The sequence below is a fragment of the Sapajus apella genome, unplaced genomic scaffold (genome assembly GCF_009761245.1).
Source record: "Sapajus apella isolate SASKATOON/1434 unplaced genomic scaffold, GSC_monkey_1.0 scaffold11, whole genome shotgun sequence".
In the NCBI taxonomy this organism is placed as follows: domain Eukaryota; kingdom Metazoa; phylum Chordata; class Mammalia; order Primates; family Cebidae; genus Sapajus; species Sapajus apella.
Genome location: NW_022436951.1, coordinates 30404957 through 30425206, shown reverse-complemented (window position 1 = coordinate 30425206; position 20250 = coordinate 30404957). Strand labels below are relative to the sequence as shown.

Below are 20250 nucleotides of genomic sequence, written 5' to 3'. Positions count from 1 at the left end.
GTTGAAAAAATTTACACTCCCACTAATAGTGTAAAAGTGTTCCTATTTCTCCACATCCTTTCCAGCATCTGTTGTGTCCTGAATTTTTAATGATTACCATTCTAACTGGCATGAGATGATATCTCATTGTGGTTTTGATGTGCGTTTCTCGAATGACCAGTGATGATGAACTTTTTTTCATATGTTTGTTGGTCCCATAAATATCTTCTTTTGAGAAGTATCTGTTTGTCGCCTTTGCTCACTTTTTGATGGGGTTGTTTTTTTTTCTTGCAAAGTTGTTTAAGTTCCTTGTAGATTCTGGATATTAGCCCTTTGTCAGACGGGTAGATTGCAACAATTTTCTCCCATTCTCTAGGTTGCCTGTTCACGCTGATGATAGTTTCTTTTGCTGTGCAGAAACTATTTAATTAGATCACATTTGTCAATTTTGGCTTTTGCTGCCACTGCTTTTGGTGTTTTAGTCATGGAGTTTTTGCCCATGCCTGTGTCCTAAATGGTATTGTCTAGGTTTTCTTGTAGGGTTTTTATGGTTTTAGGTCTTATGTTTAAGTCTTTAATCCACCTTGAGTTAATTTTTGCATAAGGTGTAAGGAAGGGACCCAGTTTCAGTTTTATGCATATGGCTAGCCAGTTTTCCCAATACCATTTATTAAATAGAGAATAATTTCCCCATTGCTTGTTTTTGTCAGGTTTGTCAAAGATCAGATGATTGTAGATGTGTGGCATTATTTTTGAGGCTTCTATTCTCTTCCATTGGTCTATATGTCTTGTTTTGGTACCTTTTTGGTATTGTCTTTAAATTTTTAAACATAAGATCATGTCATCGGCAAAGATAATGTGGCTTCCTCCTTTCCAATTTGGATGTAACTTTATTTTTCTCTCTCATCTAATCACTCTGGGTAGATGTGTCAGTACTACCTTGAAAAAAAGTGGAGAAGACAAAGTGGGTATCCTTATCTTACTCCAGATATTAAAGAAAAGGCTTTCAACCCTAACCCAGTCACTACGATGTTAGCTGTGGGTTTGTCACATACAGCCTTTATTGTTTTGAGGCATGTTCCTTCTATACCCAATTTGCTGAAAGTTTTTATCATGAAGGATGTTGAGTTTTATCAAAATGTTTTTCTTCATCTATTGAGACAATGCTATAGTGTCTTGTCCTTCATTCCATTGATGTGATGGATCATAATTATTGATATGCATATGTTAACCCATCTTTGTATTTCTGGGATAGTTCTCACTTGATTATGGTGTATAAAAGCACTTTTGGATGTGCTTTTGAATTCAGTATGCCAGTATTCTGTTGAGGATTTTTATATCTATGTTCATCATAGATAATGGCCTGTAGTTTTCTTTTCGTTGTTGTTGTTTCCTTGTCTGGTTTTGGTATCTGGGTAATGCTCACTTCATAGAATGAGTTTGAAAAAAAATCCTTCCCTTGTAATGTTTTGGACGAGTTTAAAAAGAATTGACATTAGTTTTTTAAAAGTTTGAATTCAGCCATGATGTTATCCAGTCCTCAACTTTTCTCTTTTGGGAGACTTTCTATTATTGATTCAATCTCATTACTTGTTATTGGTCTGTTCAGGTTTTCCATGCAAGTAGAAACCACAAAAGAGCAGAAGTAGCTCCATTTGTATCAAAGAGAATACACTTTAAATAAAAAACTATAAAAAGAAACCAACAGCATCCTTATATAATGATCTTTGGGTCGATTCAGCAAGAGGATATAATAATTATAAATATATGTGCACCCAACAGCAAGGTGCCCACTTTCATAAAGCAAGTATTAATAATCTAAAAGGAGGCATAGGCTGCAGTACAATTCGACAGTCTACTTTCAACAGTCGACAGACAGAAATTCAACAAAGAGATACTGAAGTCAAACTACTCTTAAAACCAAATAGACCTAACTGACATTTACTGAACATTTCATATAAGAACTTCGGAATACACTTTTTCTTATCAGACCATGGAACATTCTTCAGGACAGACCATATGTTAGGCCACAAAACAGGTCTCAACAAATTTTTAAAAATATAATAATATCAAGTATATTTTCTGACCACAATGGAAAAAAGCTAGAAATCAATAAAAGAGAAACTTTGGAAACTACAAATACATGAAAATGAAGCATCATGCTTCTGAACAACCAGTGGGTCAACAGACATTAAGAAGAAAATTTTAAAAATTATTAAAACAAATAAAAATGCAAACACAACGCAATATATCTAAACCTATGGAAGATAAAGAAGCAGTATGAAGAGGAAGTGTATAGCAATAAATGTCTACATCAAAAAATTAGAAAGATTTCAAATAAATAACCTAAAAATGCACCTCAAGGAACCAGAGAAGCAGAAATAAACCAACACAAAACTAGAACAAGAAAAAAACAATAAATGTCAGAGCAGAAATAAATGAAATTGAGACAGAAATATAAAATATCAATGAAACAAAAAGTTGGGGTTTTAAAAGATAAATAAAATAACAAATATTTGGCTAGACTAACCAAGATAAATGGAGAGAACAACCAAATAGTAATTTGTTTATCTGGTTATTTAATAACCAAACAAATAAAACCAGAAATAAAAAAGGAGACATTACAACTGATACCACAGAAATACAAAGGGTCATTCAAGACTACTATATGTCAAAAACTGGGAAACATAAAAGAAATAGACAAATTCCTAGATTCATTTACTCTACCAAGATTAAACCATGAAGAAATCAAGTTCAATTTGATTTTCTGAAAAACAAAAAATAATCGTTTAGTGTAAGTGTGTCCTTGCAATATTTGGAACATACTTATACTGGAAAAAAAAAGTATGGTTTATCTGAAATTCAAAGTAAAGTAGGCATCTTGTATTTACATTTGCTAAATCTAGCAACCCTAACTGTGTATACTTTCAAAGGATTACATGGATTACGTAAAGGGTTCCCGAGAAGGCATTAAAAGTTTACCGATATCAGTAAGATAATTCATAAAATAAAGAATTAATTACATTTTTTGGCCTTGTAAATGGAAAGAAGATAGCATTCCTACTCATTTGTTAAAATAATTTCAAAACAAATGATGAAAATGCCCTTTGCTTCTATAACAGCCATACTCTAAACAAAATAGTTGAGTAATTTTGCAAATTTCAAGTTATCTGTTTCTTTTGATTCCAAGCCTCCATCAAATAAGATGTTTTCTGTTCTATTGCTTTTTAAAAACAATTTTGAGTACTTATTCTCCTTCCCTTCACCTTTGCCAAAAATATATGACATAAATGATAAAAATATTTAGGCTGATTTACTATTTAATTAGAAATCAATTTGAATAATAATTCTAAAACATTAGGACATAGTCTAACCCTACTAAAATTAAACAAAAACATCCTTCTTTTTACAGAGGTCTTTAAATACTTTGAGCAAGCATTAAAAAAAAAAAAAGACAGACTAGATAAAGAAAATGTGGCACACATACACCATGGAATACTATGCAGCCATAAAAAAGGAAGAGTTCATGTCCTTTGAAGGGACATGGATAAAGCTGGAAACCATCATTCTCAGCCAACTGACACAAGAACAGAAAACCAAACACCACATGTCTTCACTCATAAGTGGGTGACGAACAATGAGAACACATGGACACAGGGAGGGGAACACACCTGGGCCTGTTGGAGGGTGAGGGAGCTAGGGGAGGGATAGCAGGGAGTGGGGGATAGGGGATGGATAGCATTAGGAGAAATACGTAAGGTAGATGATGGGTGATGGATGCAGCAAACCACCATGGCACATGTATGCCTATGTAACAAATCTGGACATTCTTCACACGTACCCCATAACTTAAAGCATAATAATAAAAAAAGAGGTGAGTTAACATTAAAAAGAAAACTTCTAGTGTTAAAAATTAGGTTGTAACAAAGAATTTTTTATCTTTTAGGACCTAATTTCCCCTATTATAAGCATCTTACATTAGTATGGTACATTTGTTATAATTAATGAAGCAGTATTGATACATTATTACTAACTAAAGTTCATACTTAATTCAGATTTATGTAATTTTCCCTAATGTGCTTTTACTGTTCCAGGACCTCATCCAAAATACCACACTACATTTAGTCATCATATCTCCTTGGTCTCCTCTTGGCTCTCAGTTTCTCAGACTTTCCTTATTTTTGATGACCTTGGCAGTTTTGAAGAATACGGGTCAGGCATTCTGTAGAATGTTTTCCACATGATTAGACTGAGATTATGGGCTTAGGGGAGGAAGCCACAAAAATAAAGTACTGTTTTCAACACATCTTATAAAGGGTATAAACTAGATTTTTTTTAATTCACAGTTTTTATGAATTGCTTACTCCTATCTTTCGAGGCTAAATTATATTTTAATGCTCTCAACCTGGTATTACCAGCATATTCAATTTGAAGTAAACATTTGGACAAGACTTGAGGGCTTCAATTTTATAAATGAATGCATTCTTAAATTAATTCTAATCTCATTTAAAATAATCATATGACATTTCAAAGTGCAAAAACAAAAAGTTGTTGAAACTTAGAAAATAGAATATTGTAAATATTAGAACATTATATTTGTCCTTTAATTAAATCCACTGTAGCTTAAAGGCCAAAGTTACAAACTTACAGCTAGGCTAAAAGACCCAGGGAAAGGTAGAATGGTTTACAAAGATAAGAATATTTGCCTTTGGCAGAGAGTTACTGCCTGCACCCCACTCCCCAGGGCCAAACGTGCTAGGCCACAGTTCTTTAAATTGCTCAGAGACTTAAGTTAATTCTTTCTAGCCTTGCCAACCTTAATCCAATCAATGGTTTCCCCCATGGCCTAAGAGTTGGCACATCTCCCTTAGTACTTGAAAACACAAGAGAATTCAAAATTTGTTAAGCTACCAAATGAAGAATTTCAGGGGGAAGATAAGAATATGTGTTATTTTTCAACTATTAATCAGCTCCTCAATTGAGAAACATGAAAATAATTAGAATATTTTTATAGGTCAAACATGGTGACCCACAAATTTCACATTATCCTACCGACTACTTGTAACACAGCAATGTGGGCCTGGTTGTGTATTTTTCAAATTCTCAGAATGACTCTTAAATAGAAACCTTTTCAAGACATGTACCACTCTTGCTACATAATCTGGTAAATGTCCCTTTTCCTTCTCTCTGTAAAACTCAAAGCCAAAAGCTGGAATAACTAGACAACATGCAGAATGTCAACCATGCAGCTGAAGGTAGGGAGAAGGGGCCAGAGTGCCACCTTCCACCGAGCCCTGAGATGACCAGCACCCAGACACACCACAGGTGACACATTTTCCGTTACAAACTTTCAAATGTCTCTCTAAGACTAACCTGAGTTAATGATTTTAGGACATGATTTAGAGAGGATTCAAATATTAAAGATGCACAACTATGTAGCCAATTCAATGCTCCAAGAGAGAAACAACTCAATCTAAATCACTGTTTGAGTGGGTAGCCACTATGTAAACATCAACGGGGAACTAAAGTACTCTCCTTAGGCCAAAGGAACCTCCCGTATCTAATGACACATTCAATAACTTCAAGCATTTCTATGTGCAGGTTTATATTTCAAAGACATAACTCACTACAGCCACAGCTAATTTAAATAAGCAGGGGATTTCATGATAGTGGAGTCCAAACAAGAGATATTAAAGTTTATAAAAGCAAATACTTCATTTTATATTAATATAAATTCTCAGATACAGACATTTCTTACAAGATGAACTAAAAGTAAACATAGAATTACTAAAATATCACAAAGTCACAAGAATCCACTTCTAACATATTATCACATAGCAATTTTTAAAACTCCATGTCCCAAACACATTAACATTTCTTCTTTGTAAAGGACGTCACAAGGTTTTCAACCTTTATCACTCAAGGTCTTATGCCAAAATTAGCATCTGAATATTTTATAGTCATTTAAAATATTTTACTTTTCTTTCAGTTGACAATATTCCACGTCATAGACAGCACCTTCAATTTAAAGATAATGAAAAATATTAATTCACTCTAAGGAAACAAATCTACTTTGATAATTATATATGCTGTGTATTTCCAATTTTGCCATTATTCATCTATACTTTCTCATTCCAATGTCTTAGAAAAGTATCCTAAAACTTCCCATCAGAATCTACTTTTTGCAGTTCATAGTCCACTATTTTTTTTTTGAGATGCTGATTACTGGTCCCTGAAAACATAAACTTGGTACAGTTATATTTTATAGTTCTATATTGGTTCATATTAAAATCGTGAGCCAAAAGTATATTCTCATATGTCTAACATATCCTGCTGCCACAAAAACCTGTCATAGCTGTATTTATCATGAGATAACCTGCCTTTGAAAGACAACCTGCTCTATCTGAGGATGCGAGGAAATCCATTGCAGCTAACTTGTGAGGCAAAAAGCGCTATATTACATCTGCACATGGAAAGGCAGGCGGCTCTTACAAACTAATCTTCATATTGATCCCTCACATCCCTTCAGATGGACTATCTGTCTTCTGCTTATATTCTCATTTCAACATATATCTATGATATGACTTGATGATCATATATTAAAATTTTATCCTTCGTAAGGCAGCTACTTAGAAACCAGGTATGCACTAAAGCTTGTGAGTTCCTATGTGTACTACATCAGTACATGATCAATTTTAAAGTTATTTTAATGATGAACCTTCAAGGAGGTTGCAGTCTAATGGAAGGAGACATGGAAACAAACTTGTAAGCCAATAAATAAATGAGATGATTCCTATCATTCATAGGTTATGAAAAGGATAAAGCAGGGTAACTGTTAGAACAAAAACATTTGCTTTAGCAGGATGATCAGCGGGGACAGACAGCCAAAGTGGCTGCAGCCTAATAAACCTGGGACAGAAAGGGGAGATAAGATAAAATGGAAAGAAGCTGGACCTTTTCTGGTTGTCACCACTAGGGTTATACGCAAAGGCAAGATGTGAGTGAATCAGAAGAAGCCCTAGGATGGCTGTGGGAATGATGAGCCCATGGTGTGATGGCCAGCCAGAAGCCTGCGGCAGAAACCCTGGTGAGCAATGAGACAGCTGGAGCCTCTTAAGACTAAAGGTGATAAGAAGTGGGAGGTTCAACCAAGATGAGACGCATCCATGCAATTTTGGAAAACACACGTAACAAAGAACTATAGAATGCCATCTGTTACTAAATATAGGCATGTGGGTCTAGGTCCTCTATATACCATATTGTTCTATGTATCACATTCCAAATTTTATAAATCAAAGCAAAACCTTTAAAGTGAGCTGAATAAGCATTTATTAATAAAACAGCTCAAAAAAGAGCTTCATATTATACATTCAGGAATTCTCATTCATTTAGGGAATAATTCAATCTCAAAGTCTCCAAATCTGCCCACCAGAGGTTGGCCTTCCTTGACACTAGGTACCTTGCTGGTTTCATCCTCTGGTGACAGTTACGGATTGAATGTTTGTGTCTTTTCCACCCTGCCCCCTCCCCCCGCCCCACCAACAAAGTTATATGACAAAGCCCTAGCCCCCAATGTGATGACATTGGAAAACGAGACCTTTGGGAGGTAATTAGTGTTAGATTAGGTGACAAGGATGGTGCCCTCATGAAGGGATTAGTAGCTTTCTAAGAAGACAGATGAGAGATCTACAAAAGGCCATGTGAGGAAAGAGCAGGAAGGCGGCCGTCTGCAAGTCAGGCGGAGAGCCCTCACCTGGAACCAAATCTGCCAGCATCTTGATTTTAGACAGTCCAGCCTCTAAATCTGAGGTAAATAAATGTTGTTGAAGCCACCCACTTTATGGTATTAGGGCCAGCCTAAGCCAACTATGACAGTCCTGGAAAAATTTGGTGAAATCCTTCCAAAGCCAGGATGCACTATCACTTGACATTAAACAAGTTTTCCTTAACCTCTGAGATGAAAGGCAATATAGTATGTTATTAAATTTGGAAATATTTATGACCTTAGGAAATATTTATGCCCTTCAGTTTGGTACTCAATTATCTACTCAGTGCTACAGCAGTCTGTGAATCTCTTGTCAAAACGTTCTACCATCTTCTCCTGGTGATTAATGAACAGCTTCACAAATTCTCCTGACACCATAATATTCTCTATAACATCACACATCTGCATATCATAAAACCTGAAATCTTACATTGTGTCTATATTTTTAAGCCCAGTATGCACATGCAGCTTAGCTTGTTGATGATGACAAACTCTTCCACATGCCAATGGTATCACTGCAAAGAGTACAGCACCACATGCTGATACTGGGATGACCAGCCTACCTCATTTGTCTTCTCAATGCCTTCTAACTGATGTACAAACAGTCCTGCATCTCTCCAAATGACCATAAATATCTATATTCAAATGTATGCTGACAGTAAACATGTAAGTAACAATGCTCTACTAATATGAAAACTATTCAGCAGAAAAACTGAAATCACTTCTGTAGTATAAGTAACTAACATAAGTCCTGGATACACATATTGAAAAATAATAAGCTATAGCAAAGAAGAACTATTTTTCCTCAAAATCCACAAAGCAATTTTCTCTATAAATAATAAGAAAGAAAGGCAATGGACAGCAAACACAACTGTGTAAGCATCAAATATCTTGAGAGAAACTGCAAAAAATAAAAAAAAAAAAAAAAACTCTTTGGAGTTAGCTAGCACCTTCTTCGGGCCAGAGCTAAAAAAAAATTCCTATAGCCACCAAATCCCAGCCCACCACATCTCAATTAGCTAAAATGATAAATAACTGTAAGGAACAGCATGTATATTTAAAATCAGATGAATATCACCTAAGGATATTCCAAGAATCAGTACACACAACGAAATCTACTACTGGTCCAAAAATCTGTTGTTACACTGCTTTCAAAATTCTTATCCTCACTTTCAAGAGATAAAATATGAGAAAGCACTTGTAAAGACTAACATGCTATAAAATTCTACAGACTAACTTTGCTTATATTTCCTCCCACACTCTGTTCAACTTAAGACAGCACTTTATCCAGCCCTGTCACCAGCTCTCCCACTTGCGGCTCTGCACCGCCTGCCATTCTGTAGGCCTAACTGCACTATTGTAAAATGCACGATTTATCAGGCCACAAGGAAGCTACATAAACTCATATTATCCCTATGTAAATGTCCAGTATTTATGTTTACTACTGAAAGACAGAGAGTCGGCACATGGAGAAAGTAAAGGATTTCGGACCTGTAATTCAATTAAGGCTGCACAGCCATCTAAGTTTGAAATCCATGTTTGAAAAGGATGGAAGTAGCTACCCATCAACTAGGAAAAAAAAAAAAATGCCTAAACCATTCAGAGGGGGACAGATTATCTAGTGCTGGAGGTACACATCCAGAGCATTCTGTTGGCTATTATTTATAATTTCTTGCTTCTTTTAAACTTACATTCACACAGTTTGTTGAATGAATGCATACATCAATAAAAAGTGGAGTCACCCATTATAATAGCTCAGTTTCTAAAACTAGTTTAAGCTACCTTGCTCCTTCCCACTTGTTGAAATTCCTGCACTTACCAGATGTTACCAAACTCCCAGCTTCTAGCTCATGAGAACATCCTCAGTCTTCCACATCCAACGCCTGTATTTGCAGAGTAAGAAGGACGCTGCCTGAACGTTAATTTCCTCCAGCCATCATCTTGGTTCTATCCTCTCACACTCTGCTTCTTTCCTAGGTTCACAAGTACCAGGTAATTACACTCCATGAACCCCGTCAACTGCTGCAACAGGAAGTATGGTGTCACTATGCAATTTATCACACAACCTCTACTAAACGGCTGAAGGAAGACTTGATTTCTAAAGAAAGGAGGTCATATCTGAAACTGCTATAAGTGGTCAGCAAAACGAAGATGGCATCTCCTCTCAAGTACCTAAAACTTTGCAACTCACTAAGTAACATACTCGTTGAAGGAAATTTTTAACTTCCCTTCTTTACTTCCTTCGAAAGTTTTGGGAATGGAGAATAAATTAGATTTCCGTAACTTACACATGATTTCTTCCTACTGGCAGGCAACAGTTAGACTGATAAGAATTCTGTGCAATTTTGTTCAAAGTATTTAAGGAAATATGCTCAAAAAATGGAAGCCAACTATGGTTCACACTTCTAAAACTGTTCTGATAAAGCCTCACAGGTGCCAGACTCGGCAGCCCACCAAGACAGAAAATAATATTCTGGAGACATTTCTACAGACTTCACTCTTGAGGAACAATAGGGCTTCATTCCACTCCCATCTTTAAGTAGCAAATATCTGTGCCAGAAGAAAAAAATATATAAGAAACTTCTTTGAGCCAATTTTATATAACTTATAATATTTGAAGTGGTATAAAGAAATAAGAATTACTTCTACTGATGGATAAAGGAGAATTCTTCCTTTAGGCAATACCCAATACCATGAAATGTAGCAGTATCTTTACAACCATTATGGAAGTGGGCAATTTATAACCATATTAGTAAAGGAATTCAGAGATTTAGTTTTATAGGCAAGAATATCTTTTGATTCTCCTATCCCCACCCCCACTACCTTATTTTTGAAGAGCATCAAAAATTCCAGAGAATATATTTTATACTGAAATGCTTGTTTTAATCATCAAAGTCCTGTGAGTTTTGATCCCAATGAACAAATGGCAAAATATGGAAAGATGGAAACTCACAAGAGAAGGCAAATTCCAAGCACAACTTAGATCCCAGAACTTGGCATCCTAAGGCAGTGGTCCCTCCGGAGTGCTGCAGTGTCTGATACCTGAAACCAACCCAAAGACTTGGTTCTGGAACCATTTTTGCTCCAATGATTAAATAAGTGTTAATTATGTACTACTCTATGATTTGAGGATCAATTATTTTAAAAGATAGATTACCAGCTTGGGGTGGGGCTGAGGAGAAGCATGGTCCTATGTGAGCAGAGAGAAGGAGTATGTACCTGGGAGCAGGGGGAGAAAATAGAAAATCACGTGTTTGCCTGACTCATGATTTTGAGTCCTGTGTCCTGACTCTTCCCAGTGGACTTGAACATGAGAAGTGAGGCATCCCTGAAGAACACACAATGAATTGTCACTACCACACACAAAACGCTTGCACCTGTGAACCCCAGACTGCCACAAACACCTTGCCTTTTCTCACAGTAGTCCTGGAGTCTGTGCAAGTGCGTAATTATGTTTCACGTGGGAAAAGCAAAGGCCAGAATTACAGAAGAGCATCTGGCATCTGTATTATTTCACAGTGGAAAGAGCTAATGTGTGTTGTAATAGTTAACACACCACATACTCTGCTATGTATTGTAAGTCTATGGTCCCTTAATTCACCCTCACAACAAAACTGAAGACACAGGAATTACCATTTCCCCTGTGTTAACAATGACACTTAGTAGTAAAACATCCATTCACTAAGAAAATGATAAAGTTGGAATATGAACTCAGTCAGCTGAGGCGCATCTTTGAAGCTACTTTCTCAACCATTTGCTCCACTGCTGTATTTACTACTGAGATACACGAAATCACCAAGCGGCCAAATGTTTCCTTAAGGAAGAACTCCTTTAGGACAAGTGAATAAGTTTAACTTCAAGCTTCAGAATTCTTCTCCCAAAATAAGAACTAATAAAATGATATATAAACTGTTAAGACACAACAAAGAGTGTTATTATTATTATAGACAAACCATAAAAATCAATTTAAAAAGAGGAAAATAAATTGAGAAATGTGTTATAAGATATAAAAAGATAATTCACACAAGATTAGATGTGGACAATAAAATTATAAAATATTTAACCTCGGGAATAGTCATAGGGAAGCAAATGAATTAGAGGAAAACACAGTATTTCTCCTATGTAATTGGAAGATTTTTTTTCTCATTACTACACCCAGTGTTGTTGAAATCATGGGAAAATTGGCACACTCCTGCCTTGCTGAGAGAAATATAAATTATGTAATCTTTCTGGAAGACAAATGAACAACATATATCAACAACCTTGAAAACATCCAGTTCTAGGAAGTAATCTAGAGTAAATAACCTGATGACTACTATTTAGTTACCAGGCTCTTAATTACAGCATTAAATATAACTACCAAAAATGAAAATGTCATCAATCTCCAAAAACAGAGAGGTGTGTAAGTAAATAACGTTAGATAAAGGTATAGAAAATAGACACTAAAAATGGATACTAATTATATGAGATGTTAATAGGTAACTAAACAGAATATGAGCAATTTTTTCTAAATTTAAAAATGTGTACAGACTGACATTTCTGCTAAAAATAGGATGATTTCTGGGGCTTGCAACCATGCATGAATTTTAACTTCTTTTAATCATTTCTATATTTTCAAATTTTCAATGAGCATACATTACTTTTGAAAAGAAACAAATCTCAAATTTAAAAGAGAGAAAAACATAAGTACAGCTGATAAAAATCTGTGTAATCTACATTCCATGATAAATGACCTTTGTTACCTTTAAGTCATGCATTCAGCTAATTAATGAACTTCACCCCAAAATAAATATATACTATTTTTTTAAGAATGGAAAGGCATGTTTTTTCTTCTGTATAATGTAATATACATTAAACCATGATATATTTAGTGGAAAAGTAATATATAAAGAATAAAACTCTTGAAACCCTAACATAAACACTGTTCTCACATTTGTGAGTGGGTATGTGTTCTGGATATCACATTCAATACAGTTATTTGCCTTACCTTCTTAGCTTTAGTATTATCAATAGCTATCATACAATTAGCTACTCTGAAAACATAATTCATAACTGCATATTTCTTTTGATAGAGGTACCATAATATATCCATGAATCTGCTATGAATTTAATATTCCTCTGTCAACCTGAATTAAACAACACAAATAATCTGATCCAGATGCTAGAGCCCCAGCCTTCCTGCATCAACCCATGTCCTGGGTTAATGAGATAATTTGTTCTATCTGTGAGACTTTTTTTATATATAACCTCTCAGTCTTTCTGGATGATTCCTCTTCCTCCTAATTCAGTTTCTCTATAACCCCAAGAACAATGCTCCACATCAGTGAAGATTGTGTTAGAGATGAGAGATTGGACTGTGACTCTTCTACATTTGAAGCTACCAAAGAGGTTTCTCTTTCTGGAAATTAAGTTATTCTATATTGTTGATGGTAACGACTGCTATATTACTCTAATATTTGAAAGTCCAAATAAAATATGTGACAAAGAATAAAATTTATTTTTTAAAGTAAGCATTTTTAGATTGAGTAGTCATGCTTAGAGTCAAATACAATATCATGTCTATCTAGAAATGCCATCTTTCTCTTCTTTACTGTGTTCTGGATTTCTCCTATTAATTGTGAAACATCAAACAGCTACCAAAATCTAGTTATTTATACTGAGGTAAAAAAAAAGCTGTGGACAATAGCTAGCCTGCATCATCATTTATATATAATTTGGGAAGTCAGATTTTGACATCGTCTTTTTTATGTCTTCTCACCACTTACAAAGCAATCCAATTATTGGCAGTTAAAGAATAACATGAGAAACAGGGGAAGAACACCAAAGGTACGTGATTTTAAAGTTGGCTATACATAAATCTGCTGAATTTCATGGACCATACTTGCTATAAATCAACCAGGGCATTAGATGCTATCTTGATGATTCCTTACTTAGTGTCAAAATACCATTAAATATTTAAAGAGCAACTACCAAGCAAAGTACTGTGAAAGCTACTATATCCAGAATTCTATCAACTAGAATTCTTTATAAACCATGCCAATGGGGAACACTTCTTCTCTATTCTGATATTTCCTTTCAGGCAAAGGGAACTTAATTAATGTAACACTGCTGGCCTCTCTCCAGCCTTTCACTTTCTCTGCCCCTGAAGAATAAAGGAGCAGCTTGCTTGCTTCTTTTCTCTTCCTCTGGAGATCATCCTCCCCGCAGAGAGCAAGGCTTGGCTCTGCCAGCTCAGAAAAAACTCTGTCCCCGTGGGGAGGGAGGAGGGAAACAAGGCCAAGGACCTGTGATGTCATTCAACTGCCACACCAAGCTATGTGTAATCAAAACTCATATTTTTGCCCATGGCAGTCACGTATTTATCTTTTCCCTTCTGATATCTCAACTTGCTCAGATGGGGAGTGGGGAGGAGGAGAGCTTGATCTTTATTGGATTCCTTAAAGACACCAACAACCCACATTCCTGCACATTTTATAATTCTTAAAGTAAATATATACCTTTCTGTGGTTTATGTTATTGCACATTTAAATGTGAAGAGATATTACAATAAGCATTTTTACATTATAGGGAGGTTTCTAAACCAAAAGAACAAACTGCATAAAACATGCACAAAATGCAGTTTTCTTTATACATATCTACTGGACAAAATTTCTAATGACAGTTGTGATAATCACATCTGTTAAACAAAAAATGTTACTAATGATAAAACTCTGGCCTTTACTTAGGCAAGATAAGTGTATGTTCTAATATCAATGATCAAATTGATTGTTCCCCATCATCTAGTGTTACAAAGTAAACATCCTATTTAGTAACATGTCAGTATCATTCAAAACTTGTAGAAATGTTACATATATTTATTTAACCAAATACAATTGGCTCAACCTCTTATTTTCATTAAAAAAAAAAAGAAAGTTCTTTTATCATAACATGTATTTTGCTGTGGTAACTTATAATTGGCAGCTCCTACAACAACACATAAATTTGAATACAAATAACATTTATTGTCAAAATGTTTTCCTGACTCAAGATAAACTGGTCCCGTTATACAGGTCACATTCTAAAACAAATTGTAAGATGCATCAAATTGTCATGATGCTAAAAATTACCTTGCTGAAGATCACAGTTCTAAATCAAGCCCCTCTGGGTTTGATCATCCCAAGGAACAGGGCATCTTAAAACATGGAAGAGCTGGGCACTTTTTTGTCTTCACTGAAGCTCTTAAGAGCGAAACAAGTGAAAATGACCATCTATTTTTAAAAAGGTACCAATTCACATATTTTTTATTTCTCTTCAAGGACTTGATTTTAATTGACGAGGGGGTGTTCTCTTTATATATTTAGCTGTTTAATGTTTCTTTTTTGTTTCATAATGATATTATGATTAGATTCATGCTCTGTGGTTCTAAACAGAGCAGATGTGTAATATCTGACCTCACAGAGAGTGATGCTTATTAAACTGCTGATGATAGTCTTTGTACAACATTAATCTTTGTAGAAAATTTGATCTTAATCGGGTGACTAACACTAATAATATCAAAGTTTTATAATTTCTACTAGATTAGAATCTCTTTTTAATAATGGTGTTGGGAGATATAATTTATTTCTTCTTTAGCTTAACTATTATGTACTGTAATATATAAAGGGCTGGTATGTTTCAGAATAGAAAGTTTAGCATATTTTATATGCAAATCTGCATAATGAAGCAATATTACAATAAGTGTAGGGGTAGGGAAATTATAGCATTTAATACCCTTTGTTAGAGAGGATGGTGACGTAGATAACCTATTTAATTTTAACATTAGTACCTGTCTTGTATATATGGTATATATTGACTTCTTGTGTTTACATAAAATATATAATGTATGCATATTTTATGTAAGTTATAAAATATATAATTTATGTAAACACAAGAAGTCAATATATACCATATACACAAGGCACAATAAAACATTAGTACCTGTCTTGTATATTTAAGTATATATTGATTTCTTGTATTTACATAAATTTTATGCTTTACAAGCCACTTATCCATGTTCTTACTTTATCCTCAAAGAAATCTTTGAAGACATTCTGTCTTATTATAACCATGTTACAGCTGAAGAAACTGAGTTAACAACTGAGGATCACATAAATGGTGAGGGATACACAGCTAAGAAGAGACAGAGCTGGAATCCACTGAAAGCCAGTGCTCTCTCCCCACCAGAAGCAGAAGGCAAAACAGCATTACACTATGGAAAGCTCTTTTTCCAGTAACTGTCATTTCAGATTACAAATACATTTTTAGAGAAATAGTTGGGCTCTGGCATATAACTGTGTGTGTGTGTGTGTGTGTGTGTGTGAGAGAGAGAGAGAGAGAGAGACAGAGAGAGAGAGAGAGAGAGACTTCATTATGAAATATCAGAATATATAATATATAGGAACCTAATAAAATAAGTTTCAATATATGTAATTCGTTTTGCAGGTAATGTGCCAAGAGAGACAGATGAATATTTATCTAAGATGGAAAGCTTCTAGGAAGCATTGTCTCACTTATTTAGTCATTATTTCCAATTTGTCAAAAACTAATTGATACAGAGTATAACTTCGATATCCTAACACAGCTAAGACACTTCCTACAAATCAATTAACCATGATTCAGAGCTTGGAATTGCACTTAACTGCTATGTAATCAAAAGATAAACAACTGGAGGTGTCATAACTGCACATTTTTGTTATGAGACTTAACATTTAATGGAGTAAAAAGCACAGTATGATAAAATATTTCTGTGAGTTCCCTGTGTTGGAGGTACTGTTTGTGACTACAACTGAGTTCATTAAACCCAACCAGGCAGTTTGTTAATCAGTAGGCTGGATTGGCAGACAATGTGATAGAAACTATTTATTGATGACATGTTTAATATTTTATATTAATATAAAAAGCTGTTGCTTTGGCATATAATCAGATAACTTGGAGCTAGCAACAAGTATCATGAACTGTTTCCACTCAAATTAACTTTTCACATACCAGAAAGCTATCAAAGTACTATGGACATGAGAACACCTTCAGAAGATGGATGACGAAAACCATCATGGAAGCCAACGAATGAATCTGGCTTGAATGACAGTGTATTTCTGACTTGTAAATCAAGCAGCAAAGAACCGCACCTTCAGCCAAAGTACTGGACTAGAAAATAACAGGCAGTTCATGCTTTGTTTTCATTCATTGTCTGAATTATGACATCCAAGTGTAAGTACTCCCTATGTGAAGTCTTTTAAAAATAAAAACTCTGTTACAAAAAGTGAGACTCGCATCAGTGATTTCCCTCTAAGGAGGTGAAAATAACGTTCACACAGAGAAAGAAACATAAATGGGTGTTCCCATTTTCTGTGGCTAATCATAAAGAAAAAAACTGGAAGTCCAAAATGTAACAGTTTCTGTTTTAATTCAACTGGCTTGTTACAACTGCATACACTGGTCCATACATAATGTACTGACCCTATGGACAAATTACAATAAATTATTTCAAATGTCATTTTAATGTTTTCTTACATAAAGACAACCTGATGAAATTACTCTGAAAACAGCTTTGACAAGTGCACATAAATGAATACCACACACAAAAAAGAAGTTTGATAAGACAAAACGAAAAAGAGCAAATTCTGTAACATTTTCAAAAAATGCACTGCATATTCAAATAAATACCAAAGTAATAATATATTTGAGAATATTATAACTTCATTTTTAATTTTAGAGGCCATTATGAAAGCATTATTATCCTTAGAAATTATTTAACAAAACTATAAATTGCATTTTCAAGCCAATACGTGAATATCATTTTTTGTCTCTGATGAACCATTTCACAGGGAGAAAGAATTGGCTTGCATTCTATGAAAGATGTAAAGTGGATGGAAATACTGTAATCTGACAGTGTATGACTTTTATTACAAACAATGAAAACATCAGTGACATCTATAATGATTGGGTTATACAACTACACAAACGTACACCAGATTAAATAACTCCTTTCCGTAAGACTATGACAATTTTATAGAGCAACCACCTCATGTACTTACTACAATTGCCATTCAATCAGGCAATATCATTTTCAATCCACAATATGACATAAAACCCACATATACAGCACATATAGTTTTTCTCATGCCCATCGGCCGCTCTGGGTGCACACACAGGCACAGAGCAATATCAACTCGTCAAAAAATCATGTTTAAGACTGAAACACTAGGCTCAAAAGGAAAAAAAGAAAAGGAAGGAGAAATGCCTGCTACTTCATCTGTCGCTTCTTTTTGGAAGAAATTTTATATTAAAACAATGCAATGGCCACAACAGTGTGTTCAAAGTGCTCTCGGAAAGTTCCCTGAATGTGAACAAGGTGAAACTAAAGCAATATTGCTAAAAAGTGATCACAGCATTCAATTAACTTGAGTCGTACAGACCTTGCCAGTCCCTCTGCATCACTGACTTGTGATTAGTATAATCAAAAGCCTCCCCAAATTCAACATCCAACACAGAATGTAATCGTCTTCCTTCAAGCCCTGAGTCCTTGTAATTCACAGATCAGTAAGGACACCACTTAGCATTTTCCCCCAACAACGTTAGGAAGATTCTGCGTATGGCGACCATGTGTTAACAAAAGAGATTTTAGGACAGTTTAAAGCATCTAGTTCATATCTGAGGATACTCGCCCCTATATGTCACACTTCTGGTAGCACAAATCCCCAAAATAATACACAGGTTCACCACCATAACTTGATATGAGTCATTGGAAACACTTCTCCATGGGATTTTAGAGGTGGTACAGCCCGGAAGCTTTGTCATTATGTAGGTGAATGACCAGTAGCAGAGACAAGCTGGACTCCCCTCAGTAGCTCAGCCTCTGATGAAGTATGCACAATGAGAGAACTCCTAGGGAGTTTCAGCACCTCCCTATTTTCATGGAAGTCACTGCAGAAAATTCCAAGCCTCTTCAATATTGGTCACATAGTTCTAAAAAGTGGAAATTTACACCTGTCAGGCCCAATACTATGCTTACAACATTCTCTGTTTTCTAAATCAACATATTTGCTTGAGCACAGTAAGCATACATCTTAATAACACCTTCCAGAGCTAAGGCGAATCAGATCAGCTCAAATGAGGCACACAAGAGAAAAAAAACACCTTGGAACCACAACCTGCCCCTCTTTCTCCCATCTCCCACAGCCTTCATACCCCCACGGTTACAGCAAAATAGAACTTTAGGCATTCTGGAAGTAACTGTTCTTTGTGACAACCACACACACACACACACACACACGCACGCACGCACGCACACACACCCCAAAAATTCCTAAGTCTGTTTTCCTACCACACAAACCAGGGAGGCTGCACCACCTTTCTAGTGACTTAATTCTGAACGTAGAGAGGCTCAACCCTGCTGAGTAGCAATCGAAGAAAACACATTACACACCAGAACAAGAGGACGGTCGGGGAAAAAAAAGAAAAAAGCAGCTTCGCTTTCAGCCATTAATTACGGATCACCCCAATTTCGCATCGCTTATCTCCAACACGCACGCACAGCCTTCCAAACCTGGCTTTCAGGCAGCGCTTTCCGGAGCCCGGCTGTCTATTGTCAGCACGCAGAAGCCCCCGAAACCTGTGAAGCCGGCTACAAAGGCTTCCTCCGAAGCCGCTAAATATAGACCGAGGGGGCTCTGGGTCTGGCAAGCCGCGGGAGCCTGAAGACACGGCCATGGACGCATATGACTAAGTCTTTCCATTTTGTTCTAGCCAAACATCGTAATGACATTGAACATAAGGGCAAAAGACTGGAGGGAAGTCCTCCCCACCCCCACCCCGTCTCCTCCCGTATATTGGGGACGTCATGAATGCACCGGGTTTGTTCTCAGGGTGGCGGGGAGAAGCATGTCGGTGCTGCCCTAAATACGCTTCCTCCCGGGGAGATGGGTGGCAGGGAGGGGGAGCACGCAGGGCAGACACTTGGTAACCGCTCAGAGAAAGGCACTCACCCCGAACCCCCTTCCCGGCACAGCGGCTTCCGAGGCGGACCCGGCGCGATCGCGGTCCTCCCTCAGGCAGGCAGGACCCCCGCAGCCGCCACCGCCGCCCGCCGGCCGGGAGCCCGGGACCACCCCCACCGGCAGCCGGAGGAAGAGGACAGCGCCAGGAGAAGGCTGCGCCCGGCCCCGGCCGCCCAGCCCCGCAACTCACCCAACGGCGCGGCGCCCGGCGGCTTCCTCGCGAACATGCACCCGCCGCGGGCGACAGCTCCTCAGTCGGGGGAGAGGCGTGCGCGGCGCCGCCCGGCTTCAGGGCAAGGTCCTGACCTTACCCAACTGCAGCATCTTCCGCTTTTGTTGTCTGAGCGCGGCCGCGGGACAAGGGATGCTGGCGGGCGGCAGGGGCGAGCGCCGCGGGCGAGAGGCGGCTCCCGACGCGAGTGCGCGGCGCCCGGCCCGGCGGCCCCTCCGAGCGCGGCGAGCGCAGCGCCCCCTGCCCGGCTCCGTGGGCTC

At 36.9% G+C, this 20250-nt stretch overlaps 1 protein-coding gene across 7 annotated transcripts in view; it reads right to left on the bottom strand.

The window, feature by feature from the left end:
* The window catches only part of CTNND2 (catenin delta 2), a 944995-nt gene extending 924818 nt beyond the window's left edge, over nucleotides 1–20177 (bottom strand). The window contains exon 1 of one of the 7 annotated variants that reach the window (XM_032278818.1): nucleotides 19949–20177. In XM_032278818.1, the coding sequence (XP_032134709.1) occupies nucleotides 19949–19985 (37 nt within the window). In that variant the 5' untranslated portion in view covers nucleotides 19986–20177. Of the gene's footprint in view, nucleotides 1–19295; nucleotides 19563–19948 lie in introns of those variants that run through there. The other 6 variants (XM_032278821.1, XM_032278825.1, XM_032278827.1 and 3 more) reach the window with 6 other exon arrangements.
* Nucleotides 20178–20250: the final 73 nt, after the last annotated feature.